Source organism: Delphinapterus leucas, chromosome 2 (genome assembly GCF_059928025.1).
Source record: "Delphinapterus leucas isolate spDelLeu-1000000601 "Yukka" chromosome 2, BTC_Dleu_Yukka2, whole genome shotgun sequence".
NCBI classification, from domain to species: domain Eukaryota; kingdom Metazoa; phylum Chordata; class Mammalia; order Artiodactyla; family Monodontidae; genus Delphinapterus; species Delphinapterus leucas.
In genome coordinates, this window is record NC_143130.1 from 39,479,868 (window position 1) to 39,493,509 (window position 13,642).

General features: G+C 42.6%; 1 protein-coding gene across 2 annotated transcripts in view; it reads right to left on the reverse strand.

The window, feature by feature from the left end:
* The window catches only part of PDE8A (phosphodiesterase 8A), a 145,601-nt gene that overhangs the window by 56,073 nt on the left and 75,886 nt on the right, over positions 1–13,642 (reverse strand). For both annotated transcript variants that reach the window (XM_030763986.2, XM_089906726.1), the window contains exons 4-6: positions 9,449–9,505; positions 8,696–8,750; positions 591–679 (exon numbers count right to left, since the gene is read on the reverse strand). In XM_030763986.2, the coding sequence (XP_030619846.2) occupies positions 591–679; positions 8,696–8,750; positions 9,449–9,505 (201 nt within the window). The remainder of the gene's footprint in view (positions 1–590; positions 680–8,695; positions 8,751–9,448; positions 9,506–13,642) is intronic.

A 13,642-nucleotide genomic window follows, 5' to 3' on the forward strand; every position in this document is an offset into this window, starting at 1 on the left:
AACTAGGTTTCCACTCATCAGTTTAAAAAAAAAAAACAAAAAACTGCTGAGCAAGAGCAAATTACAAAATGCTTATTGTAGAGAAGAAAACATGTCACCTACCAGGGATAATAATGTTAATGGGTTGGGTGTATGTATATATTAAAAGTAATTTTTTAATTAAAAAACAAAACAGATAATTCAGTAAACATACTTTCGCATCCTGCTTTTTCATTTGCTATTATTTTGGTGCCCCATCTTTTTCTTTCTTTTTCTGGCCACGCCATGTGGCTTCTGTTATCCTCCCCGACGAGGGATCAAACCCAGGGCCCCGGCAGTGACAGCATCAAGTTTTAACCACTGGACCGCCAGGGAAGTCCCCACTGGAGCCCCATCTTTACATGCTGAGTCTCCAATCACTAACATGACCACCTATTAGACATCCAGGCAGACTCCGAAAGCATTTTGTGAGGAGAGATGCCTTCCCACCACCCCATCCCATTTTAGCAGGAGGTCAGTTACAGCCAAAATATAGCCGCCCACAACCGAAGTCCTCACTTGCAACAATGCTCTGTGTGGTATAGTCGGCTTACCAGAAGCAGCAGAATTACCTGAGTTTCAGCTGTGGGCGCACCAATCCAAACTCCATCTGGAGCAGTTCATTGTAACAGGCCATGGCGCTGGGGTTTTCTACATACCTCTACAAACAGAAAGGGGATTTTGTGGATAAACAAATGTGCACCTTTAAATGATTAAATACATATATAAAAAATAATTCTTTCCAACAGGCTTCTCAACTTGGTACCTGAAATCTAAAAAATAATTTATCTTTCATGATGAACAGGAAATGAGAGATGAAAACTTATGGGTACCAAATTAGCTTTTAAAAAACAGTACTTGCACATATGTGAGAATATATTAAGAAACCACTGAGTTGTACACTTTAAGTGGCTGAATCGATCAACTATACCTCAATAAAGAGAAAAAAAGGCAGAAAGAAAGGAAGGGGGGAGGGAGAGAGGGAGGAAGGAAGGAAGGGAAAGAAGGGCAGAAAGGGCAAGGTATTTGCTGGAAAGAGAAAAAAATAATTTTTAAAATAAATTAATTAAAAAAACTATAGTATACTATAGTATAACCATTTAATGGAACAGCATGCAGCTATTACATGCACTTATATGGAATGATGTACAAGACACACTGTCAAGTAAAATGAGGAAATGGAAAATTGCATTATAATTATTTTACATTTTTATAAAAATATTATATCAAGTTTAAAATAAATAGCTGAATTACATGGTATATGAATAGTATCTCAATAAAGTAGTAAATAAATGGAATTAGAAAAAGATAGGCCTCCATTCCTGGGCATATATCCAGGGAAAACTATAATTCAAAAAGATACATGCACCCCAACGTTCATAGCAGTACTATTTACAATAGCCAAGACATGGAAGCAACCTCCTAATAGTCCATCGACAGAGGAATGCATAAAGAAGATGTGGTGTGTGTGTGTGTGTGTGTGTGTGTGTGTTTATATATGTACAGTATGTACGATGGAATATTACTCAGCCATAAAAAAGAATGAAATAATGCCATTTGCAGCAACATGAATGGATCTAGAGATTATCATACCAAGTGAAGTAAGTCAGACAGAGAAAGGCAAATATCATATGATATCACCTATATGTGGGAATCTAAAAAAAAAATACAAATGAACTTATTTACAAAACAGAAATAGACTGACAGACATAGAAAACACACTTATGGTTACCAAAGGGGAAAGGATGGGGAGAGGGATAAATTAGGAGTTTGGGATTAACAGATATACACCACTGTATGTAAAACAGGTAAACAACAAGGTCCTACTGTATATCACAGGAAACTATATTCAATATCTTGTAATAACCTTAATTGGAAAAGAATCTGAAAAAGTATAAATATGTATATATATATACATATGTATATTTGTATATATATATGACTGAATCACTTTGCTGTACACCTGAAACTAACACAATATTTAATTCCACTAAAAAAAAAGTTCAAGGAAAAAAAAGAGCACTTAAGAATGCTTTTCTTTCACTGCCTTGAAGTAAGAGGATTTTTGATGTCTACATGTTACTAGCAGAGCCTAGAATATACAGGAGGAGGAAATTTATTAACTAAAGTCCTATCTATATTAACTTTCAGAGTCTATTCACTTATTCAAGAGCAATATGTTGTCCTCTTTCGAGTTGTACAAGCTCATAGTAAGCAAAAATATGCTTGCACATCTCTTTGCAGCTGAGTTTCACAGAGGTAACTCGCACTGAGGCAACATTCTCCTACAGTCACTTCAAACAGCAGCTCAACTAAGCTGACAAAGGATTACCCTCCACGGCAGAGGTACTGGCAGAGCCATGGCTTTGCCCAGTCTCTCTTACTGCTGTGGACAGTAACTGTTTTGTATAATAACCTTTACATAATGGAAACATCTCAACAAAGCAAATTTACATGGGAATGGGAAGCCTGAGCACCACCAAATTATGTATATCATGAAGACATCTTACAGGTCGCTACGTTCTGTCACGTAGTTACATTCAGATGTAAAAAAATATTTGTGAACATTTACTCACCCCTATTTCTGTGAACAGCTCTTGCTTTCACCCGCTCAATACACGGATAATACTCTATCTGACCGAGGAGGAAGCTGAGGCTAAGAGGCAGGGCATCTGCAGGCCACTATCAACAAGCCAAAGCCGGACCAATCTAGGGGACAGGGTCCCTTGTGGAGCTCCTTCTACTGCCAGTGAAGGCAGAGATCCCTGTTTGAACAGTGCTCAGGGTCTTTTCTTTGTGTCAAGAAACCTAAAAATCCAGCCCTAAGTTCATGCCTTAAAAGCTGTATGATTCTCCATGAGGCCCTTAACCTTCCTGAGCCTGCTTCCTCACCTGCAAGACAAGACACCCTGCTCCACCACAGACCACCATGAGGAAGCACTCTAACTGTAAACTGTTGCACAAACATAAAGCACAGTGACTGCCGTCCCCTGGGAGGGAAGGCAAGGCCTGCTGGCCATGGGCATGATGGTTCCCGGGCCTGCAGGCCAAACACAGCCCTTCTTACCCACAGAAGTCTGAGAGAGGTGACATGCCTACCAGCTCCCCGCTGCTGAGAGGGGAGGAGAGTGCTGGCCCTGCCGCTCCCTCCTCAGTCAGCCATGACCCCTCAGGCACATCCAGGAACACTGCCCACCTGCAGAGGCGCCCACTGCGGACCAGGCAGGAATAGGGAGGAGAGATTTCCGGGTAGAGTGCTTGTGCCACTCCAGTAGACAAGGGGTGGGGGACTTGAGATGGACAGGTGTCTCCAGCTGTTCACGCACTTGCCTGGCTTCACCTGCTCTGCAGGCGACATCTTGGGACACGGAGCCATGTGTATTATGTGTCATGGCCTCCCATGCATGCAACCAGAGTTTTCACTGGGTGTGAATGTACATATCCAAACTTTTTTACCCCAAAGGTGGACATCATGGCTAAAAAACAAGCACATGTGACTACAAGTACAGCATCTTGCTCCTGCTATCTGCCCCTCCCCCTCACTACCTCTGCTTTGTTCTGTGTATCTAAATATCCTGTCTTTCCTGCCCTTCTCCACCTTTCATTCATGTCCCAAGGATTCCACAGGGCATGGAGGGTGGAGAAGGGCAGCAGGTCCAGGGATCTTCAGGCATCAGGCTGCTATTCCCTCTGCTTGAACAGCAGCTGGTCTCCCCTCCCCAACCCATCCCACAAGAGGGGCCGGGGCCACAAGTCCTGCAGACTCCTGAGACAACTCGGCCTTGCTTTCTCCAGAGCATACCACACCCACCTTGCTGGGCCCCACCCAGTGGTTCTCAACCCTTGGCTGCATATTAGAATTCCCTGCAATCTTAAAAAATAATACCAACGTGCAGGCTCCTCCCCACACCAACTGAAACAGGGTCTCCGGGGAAGCCTTTCAGGGGGTTCTAACGCACAACCAGTGTTGAGAGATACCAAACCCTAACCTTTGAGATTTTAGTCAGCAAAAGCTCAGCTGCCAAGTCCAACTGAGGAGGCAAGTAGGTCTCCATCCATCCATCCTGAACTCCTGAACTATGGCCAATCCACAGAATAGCTGACTGCCCCCTGAATCCCAGAGTTCTCACTGTGGTGATGGCTTTCAGGTCCAGGGCTGGGTTCAAGCATGGGCCCCACTGCCTCCCAGCCATGACACTCTGGAGAATCACCTTCCCTCCAGGTCTGGATGTTCTGCTCTGTCTCCGTGCCCTCTGTCACCTCACTATCCTTTTGTTACCTGAGGGTATAGGACTCTGCATGAGAAGCGTTAGCACGTGTAGTCTCTGAGGACTGGTCACCAACTTGGATTCGTCACTTATAAAGTGGTGAGGCTGCTGCTATCTCCATACTTCCTAAGTCACAGACCTCTAAAATGACTACTTTAAACCCTTTGTATTTTTTGCATGGGAGTGTTTTCGCAGAGACATGCACTTAACCGTGGTTCCCAGCAAACGCTTCGGGGGGACACTTTGATTAAGTTGTACGGGTGAGAGGGCAGGCAAAGTGTGTATGTCGGTTACTTTTGAATTTTCAAATTAGTTTCATGATAACTCAATTATACTAGGAAAATACAAAGTCCATGGTTAACTAGACTTTCTACCAGGACACGCTTCCCAGTCCACGAAGCTGTGCTGATGGACTTCCTTGTGCAGAATTTCAAACACACAATTTCCAACACTGCATCTACGACCTCGTACAAATAAAGAGCTTAATAACTGCTGGTGGCTGTAGGTAAGCAAACAACCCAAGGCAAGATGAATAATCTATCCCACAAGTTTCACTAGTTTCACTGCAAAGTGGAAGCATCGAAGGTCTTTGTTAAGAATAGCCAGTTCTGGGCTTCCCTGGTGGCGCAGTGGTTGAGGGTCCGCCTGCCGATGCAGGGGACACGGGTTTGTGTCCTGGTCTGGGAAGATCCCACATGCCACGGAGTGGCTGGGCCCGTGAGCCATGGCCGCTGAGCCTGCGCCTCTGGAGCCTGTGCTCCGCAACAGGAGAGGCCACAACAGTGAGAGGCCCGCGTACCGCAAAAAAAAAAAAAAAAAAAAAGAATAGCCAGTTCTGCAGCTTAAGAGTAATAATATAAAGATCTTCAAAGTTATCTGGGAAAGTTTTTTGCCTCTTGTGAATGCTTCCCTAAGCAGTTTAAGGAGGGATGACCTAACGATTCCTGGGAATAGGTGATCCACAACTTCTAACCTGGGATTCTTAAAGGAATGCTCACCTTCACTCTGGCTCGTACTAGCTCACATGGATTACTGGAGTTCAGGGAATGGGGACAGGCACTGATATGTGTGAATGTTGTGGGAGTGTCAAAAAGGGAGAACCAAAAAACTATGTAATAATAATAATCTAAAATTTTTATATAAAATTATGTGTGTATAAAACAAGGTCTTAAGTTCCACCTTATCTGATGTTAATATTGGAATTCCTGTGTTCCTTTTGTCTGCATTTATTTGCTACCTCTTTGTTTCTTTACTATTAAGTTCCTTTTATCACTGTCTTATAAACATCATATAATTGTACTTTTATAACCCAATCTAATGGCTTATCCTTTAATGGGAGAATTCAGCCCATTCCCATGCACTTGATTTTACTCTTATCTTAGTGTTTATGATTGCTTTCACACTGTTGTTTCCCCCTCCTTGGATCTGACAATTAGATCAAGTTGCTATAAATTCCATATGTTTTTTTTTGGCCGCGCTGAGCAGCTTGCGGGATCTTGGTTCCCTGACCAGGGATTGAACTCAGGCCCTCGGCAGTCCTAACCACTGGACCGCCAGGGAATTCCCGCAAATTCCATATTTTGTTAACTTGGAAGTTTACTTAAACTTCTCTATTAATGGTTACTTTCCTTTTCACCGATCTCAAAAGCAGACATAGATTTCTTTACTATTATTTGAAAACAAGATACCAATTACCTCCAGAACAAAGTATCTCCCACCAGCACATTTCCCATAAAGAAGCAAACTTCAGAATACTTTCACTGCCCACCCCCATTCCCTGTCTGCTAGGTGAGGTCACGAGAATCCTTTTACCTCTACTTCCTCCCCCCAAACCTTGAAGACACCTAGGGTTTGTTCAGATAGTCTAGAATTTAAATACTGAGCTATTATTGGATGTTATGTAATGATAATTACATATAAACATATATATTGCACACACATACCCGTACCTGTGTATGTACACACGCAGAGAAAGAAGGAGGGCTCGAGAAGGAGGGAGGAGCAGGGGAGCATGTGCGCAGGGCAGGCTCACCTCCCATCACTTCTCTCTACTGCTCTCTCCCTCATCTTAGAGTTTTTGTTCCAGTTCATTTGTTCTATGGTTGAAGTCCTTACTCAATTATTTTCCTCAGACAGGGCTACTGGGGAAATACATCTCTGAATTTTATGTATATCCCCCAAAAGGAATATCTCTTTTGCCCTAAAGGGCACGAACAATAACTTAGCTGGGTGTGTGACTCTCAGGTTACAGTCCTTTTCTCACCGTAATCTCTAATCAGATGAGACATTATTACTGTTTTATACAGTAAATATGTGTTTATAATGACCCCACATTCACATTTTCTTGTTCCTCATTCCTTGTTGCCTTTCAGGCCTCCCACTTGGGATTTACCTTGCTTCTGTTTGAAGTACCTCCTTACGAATTTCCTTGTGAGAATCTGCTACTTACAAACTGCCTCAATTTTCATATTTCTGAAAGTCTTTATTACACCTTCATTTTTGAAAGTATTTAGGCTTGGTATAACAATCTAGGTTGGCAGTTATTTTCTTTTATCACACTGAAAATATTATTCCACTGTTTTCTATCTTCCCTTTATTGCTGCTGAGAAGCTAGCTGTTAGTCTGTTATTCTTTTGAAGGTTAATCTTTTTTCTCTGCCTGATTTTAAGATCTTCTCTTTGTTTTTTCACTATGATGTGTCCTCCCTTTTTATTTACTCTACTTTGGAATTTTGGAATCTGTGGACTAAAGTCTTCCATCATTTCTGGAGAATTCTCTTCAAATACACTGCCCCATTCTCTCTCCCGTCCTTCTGGAACTCCAGTTATATATATGCTAAACCTGCTGCGGAGCGGCTGGGCCTGTGACCCATGGCCGCTGAGCCTGCGCATCTGGAGCCTGTGCTCCGCAATGGGAGAGGCCCGTGTACTGCAAAAAAAAAAAAAAAAAAAAAACTGCTTTATATATGCTAAACCGTACATTCTACCCTCCACATTTCTAAACCTCTCTATTTTCTATTTTTTTTTTATCTTTGTGCTACATGCTGGATAACTTCTTCTAACCTACTAAGTTTTCAAATTTTCAGTTACTATATGTACACTTCTCAAAATTCAATTACATTCTACCTAAAATGTGCTGTCACTTTTTATACTTTCTTATTCCTTGCAGATATTTCCAAGCTTGTCTTGTCTTTATTTCTTTACATATAATAGGCATAATTGTTTTACAATTCATATCTGATCATTCTAATTTCTGAGGACTGTGAGGGTCTGTTCCTGCTGTCTTTCTCCCCCCGCTACTTCTCACTTGCAATGCCTTGTCTCCTGGTGGACTGGTTAATGCTGAGTGCTGCCTGCTGCCCCTGACTGATTATTTGCAGAGATTCTCTGAGGCCAAAGAAGAAGGTGTCTTTCTCTGGGAGGATTTGTAATTTGCTTCTTCCGAATACCTGGGAGTGCTACCATCCAGAATCACCTTATTTATTATTTTTTTAATACATTTATTTATTTTATTTTATTTTTGGCTGCGTTGGGTCTTCATTGCTGCGTGTGGGTTTTTCTCTAGTTGCAGTGAGCGGGGCTACTCTTCATTGCGGTGCACAGGCTTCTCACTGCGGTGGCTTCTCTTGCTGCAGAGCACGGGCTCTAGGCATGCAGGCTTCAGTAGCTGTGGAGCGCGGGCTCAGTAGTTGTGGCTCACAGGCTCTAGACACAGGCTCGGTAGTTGTGGTGCACAGGCTTAGTTGCTCCGCAGCGTGTGGGATCTTCCCGGACCAGGGCTCGAACCCGTGTCCCCCGCATTGGCGGGCGGATTCGTAACCACTGTGCCACCAGGGAAGCCCCAGAATCACTTTAAACTAAGTTCAAGGCTTGAGGTTTCTGGACTACCTCATTGATAATATTAATTTGGGCTACAAATCTGCCCAACAATCAGCCTTACATAAGCTCTCTCCATCACGATTCCCAAGGCTCACTGCCAACCAGCTGACCAAAGCCTTCAGAAGCTTTTTGGCTTAAGAGAAACCAACAGACTGGAGCCAGTGGTGGAAAGAAAGGGAGCCATGTTGGGGAGGTCTTACTTCCAGAATCCTTGAACTGGCTTTAAAGTTGCAGGTACACATGTAAGCATTGTAACAACACATCCTATGGTATAATTTTTAACGAGTAAGCCATTAAAGGAGATTTTAATATGTTTAGATGACTTTAGCAGGCATAGTTTTGAGAGACTAAGAAAGCAAAGTGTTGTGGATTATGAGATTACCAGATTATAAAGTTAAACCAAACTGTAACACAGCATAAGCACAATTTTTTTTCTTCAAATTAATTCAAAACTATTGCTGGGCTCTAAACTGAGATAAAATACCTTCTCATGCTGAATTATACTTGTATAACAAAAAAGTGGGTACATACCCTTGTAAAGCCAGCCTCAATGAGGGACATTACAGATGACTCTTCTCTAACCGCCCTTCAAAAGAATATAGTAAATGGTTAGAGACAGTTTTTATCAATTACATCTCACATCTTTAACTACTCATTAATTTACATAATATTATAATTGTCACATAATGAGCCCTTTTAGATGAATTAGATTAACATACAAATCAAACGTATAAAGTTGAAAACAGTTTTGTTTTAGTTTCACACTAGGCTTTTTGGCAGTGTGTATTAATGCCTGAAATACAGAGATTACACTAACAGCCAGGACACAGGAGTGACTGTATATCTATTTGATACGTAAAAATTTTAACTTAAACTAAATTACTTCTGTTCTTTCCTTACCTCCAATTTTAAAATGAAATATAAGATTTCCCCCAATTATGTATAATTCAAATCTTCATAGATATTTGGAGTGTGAAGTCCCTAGGAAATACGCCTGGAAAACATTCATACTTTAGGAATGGAATTCTCTCGTGGTTTGCCTATTTCTAAAGTGAAAGGCAGTCCAAAATCACAAAACCTAGTATGAGAGTACAAACTCCAGCCATGAATTTAACTGCCAAAGTGAAAGAAAATAAGAAAGAGTAAAGGAAAAAAAGGCCCAACTGAAAAGGGTGAGGCCTGTCACGGCCCACAAGCTGTTATTTGGGCCTCTGTTAAAAGCAAACATTACACTGACACCTGAATTTCAACATCAAAAAAGAAGGAAAGAAGGAAGTATCTTACCTGCGTACTACACCAACAATAACTGTGTTTTCTGAGAGTTCTGATGATCTGACAGACCTTTAAAAAAATGTTTTAAAATAAATTTAAAGCAATTCTTTAAAAACTAAATATACCTAAACGATTTTGGTAGACCAATTAAAGTTGGGGGAGAGGGAGAAGGGAGAGCAAAAGATCCCTTCATACGCTGGAGTCACCTTCTTAGCTACTTGATCTTTCTCTCTTTGGAGGACAAACTCCTAATCAGTGGCCTATGGTAACCCTAACAATTATGGAGGGTGAAGATAGTGCAAATGATGTGCCTTCTACTTGTTCTGCTCTTTGTTAACCTAAGCTGTTTCAGGCGGAAAATTTTCCCTACCTGGGGCTTACGTGAAAGGGGTTACTCATTTCTTCCTACTAAAGGAAAATGCAAGTTTATGTATATTACCACTAGCTGATGGCGACAATCCCAGTGGGGGTGAAGAAGCCCAAGGGTCAGCTCTCCACTGTATTCTAAGCAGTGCAAAGAAGGGTTCCCAAGTAGAATGCAGGCAAAAACAGTAACAATAAATACTCAAAACTTGGAAATTCAAGATATTCTTATCAGTCAGAAAGAGGAGAATCAACACCTGACAGGAAAAATTAAGAATGGAAGACTGGCTGAGAAAAGTAGAAGACACTGCTCCACTTAAATGACCCAAGGAGTATGAGTCTGCCCGCAGGGACTGAATTTAACCTTCCGGAGAAGCAGCTTCCCAGAAAGTCACAGGGAATGAAAATCCAGCCAAAAGGTGAGAGAGGGCAGAGATAAATATGACAGACAGGAGCAGGAGGAAAAGTTGCTCCACTGAAGATATGCAATGGCTTTGACCCATCCTACCCTGGGGAAGAAAGCAGGCCTATCCAGAGAAGAAGAGCCAGGCCACAGGAAGAGGGAGGAACTCGGCCCCTGGCCTGGAAGGAAGAGGACTTACACCGGAGGGTGACTTCAGACGGAGGAGATGGAGAGGACTGGATCCAGACTGCCCCAGCCAAGTCAGAAGCGCGCTGGCCCCTGGACAATATGTCCGGGATGGGACAGAGAGTAGCCCAGACTTACTGCCTTACTTCAGTTCTGCTGGTTCAAGAATCACTTGTGTCACTTCTGAATCACTAAACACGGAAACTGATTTGAGTGACTATTTCTCAATTCTCCCAAGGATGGTTCATAACATAACCATTCCAGATGCATAAGAGAAAAGTCAATTCATCATATACAATGGATGCCTTGGTTTTGGCAAAATTTCTCTGTAAAGGGCCAGATAGTAAATATTTTAGGCTTTTTGGGCCATACAGACTCTGTCAGGACTACTCAATTCTGCCACTGTAGCACGAGAGCAGCCACAGACAATACATAAACGAATGGGCCTGACTGTGTTCCCCTTTGCCTATCCCTGCCTCAGGGCACTGAGGCTTAATTTTCTCATGGAGCTCAGGGTGAGAAAGGCTGAAGTCCAATGACAGATGCAGACTAGCTCTGGGGTTGGGAAGTTGCTCAGGGATGGAAAAGCAGCCCTAGGGACCAGCCAGTCTCTCTCATGGACCACGTAGCTCGTAACACTCTCTCTCTCGCTCTCTCTCTCTCTCCCTCTGTGTCAACACTTCTGCTTCTCCTAGGGTCCACTGTACTCCTCCAGCTTCTATTTGCCTACCATCTCCAGAGGGAGCCAACCTAAAGGGCACTGGCTACCTGGCTCTACCGGAAGAGCCCTCTTGACAGGTCGCTGAAGGGCTTGCTGACCAGGTGCCAGGCCCTGGTCCAAACATGGTCTCCCTGCCTAGAAAATAGCCAAGCTCACCCTCCTGGAGAAGGAGCCATGGGAAGGGCTGTTTCGGCTCGGGAGGGTGACTGGCATGGCAGACCCTCACACAACAGACGAGGCCAGGTCACTTTTCAAACCTGTTGGCTAATACTCACCCTAGCACTAATCATAAACAGGGAATGAAAGACGTGGACTCACAAATGGTATTTCCATGACTTCTTAGGACACTGTAGTTGTTCTTACATTTATACTTCTATCATATCACGAAGATTTAGAGGGAGAAAAGGCAATTTAAGTATGCAGCCAGCCATTTCAAACTAGCTCTCATCTTTTTACAAGAAAAACAGAGATCTGAGTGGTATAATAGCAAGTACGCAACCACGTAGATGGTCTCAGTTAAGTAGGTTTGGATACAGAGATGAGGGGCACTGGGCTAAGGACAAAGTAGAAGGAAAGACCATGTTTCCTGGAGACAAGCAGGTCCCTGCAAAGGAGGTCTAACATGGTATGAAAAGGCAGAGGTGTATTCTTAACTTTCTCTGGTCCATAAGAAGGAAGAACTGGCTAGAAAATAGAAATGTCAGGAACCCGGGTTGCAAAATAACACCCTTTACTTTAGAATTCATGAAAACTAAGAAAGAAACGACATGGTGTCATCAAAATATACACCCGGACATTCGGAAGGAAGATTTCAAGAAGTCAGAAAAAAAGATGGGGCGTGAGGGGCTTCCCTGGCGGTCTGGTGGCTAAGACTTTGCCTTCCAATGCAGGGGGTGTGGGTTCGATCCCTGGCCAGGGAGCTAAGATCCCACATGCCTCCTGGGCAAAAAATCAAAACATAAAACAGAAGCAATACTGTAACAAATTCAATAAAGACTTAAAAAAAAAAAACGGTCATCAAAAAAAAATCTTTAAAAAAGAGAAAAAATAGGAAGATGGGCCGTGAGTCTACAGCATGAAATTCTGAAAGGCTGCACAAGCATACTGGGAAGCTCTCAGAACCATGCTACCTGGAGAAACATTTGCATTTGATTTGGTTATGCACAACAGAAAACTCCAGAGAAAGGGTCTTAAACAAGACTTGTCTCCCACATGCAAGGTGTGCAGAGGTGAGCAGTCCAAGCTGCAATGGCACTCTGCAGCATCAGGAACCGGGCTCCTTTTGTCTTACGTTTCTCTATTATTGTCTGTACGTGGTTTCTTCCTCATGGTCCAAGACAGATGCTGAGCTCTAGCCATAACATCCACATTCCAGACAGCAGGAAGAAGGGCATGCATATTCCCTTCAAGGACACTTTTCAGAAGTTGCACATGACACTTCCATTGGCCAGCTGCAAGAAAAGCTAGGGAATGCAGTATATTTTCTAGGTGGTCGTATTCCCACCTAAACACTAGATATTCTGCTATTAAGAAAAGAGTAGAAATGGATATTGGGGGGCAACTACCAGTCTCCAGATACACTAGGAAACTACAAGTAATTCTGATGATGGTCTTGATACAAAACTGGAAAAAAGGCCACATGCTGAAGGCTTACTGTATGAACATAGCAAAGCTCTTCAATGACTTAAATTTTACAAAACCACAACTCCATTACTTGTACTATGCCACTGTTCCCTCTGCCACGTGGAATGAGTTTCACATTGAAAACAATGGAATTTACGATAGTAAAAAGGATGTTCAGACCAAGGTAAATCCAGAGATTGTTATGAAAGCACTCAGCACTCTGAGTTCAATCCTGCTTCTGCATTCAACAGACTTTTTTTTTTTAAACATCTTTACTGGAGTATAATTGCTTTACAATGTTGTGTTTCTGCTTTATAAAAAAGTGAATCAGCTATACATATACATATATCCCCATATCTCCTCCCTCTTGCGTCTCCCTCCCACCCTCCCTATCCCACCCTTCTAGGTGGCCACAAACCACCGAGCTGATCTCCCTGTGCGATGTGGCTGCTTCCCACTAGCTATCTATTTTACACTTGGTAGTGTATAGATGTCCATGCCACTCTCTCACTTCGTCCCAGCTTACCCTTCCCCCTCCTCGTGTCCTCAAGTCCATTCTCTACACCTGCGTCTTTATTCCTGTCCTGCCCCTAGGTTCATTGGAACCTTTTTTTTTTTTTTAGATTCCGTAAATATGTGTTAGCACATGGTATTTGTTTTTCTCTTTCTGACTTACTTCCCTCTGTATGACAGACTCTACGTCCATCCACCTCACTACAGATAATTCAATTTCGTTTCTTTTTATGGCTGAGTAATATTCCATTGTATATACGTGCCACATCTTCTTTATCCATTCATCTGTCGATGGACACTTAGGTTGCTTCCATGTCCTGGCGACTGTAAACAGAGCTGCAGTGAACATTGCAGTACATGACTCTTTTTGAATTATGGTTTTCTCAGGGTATATGCC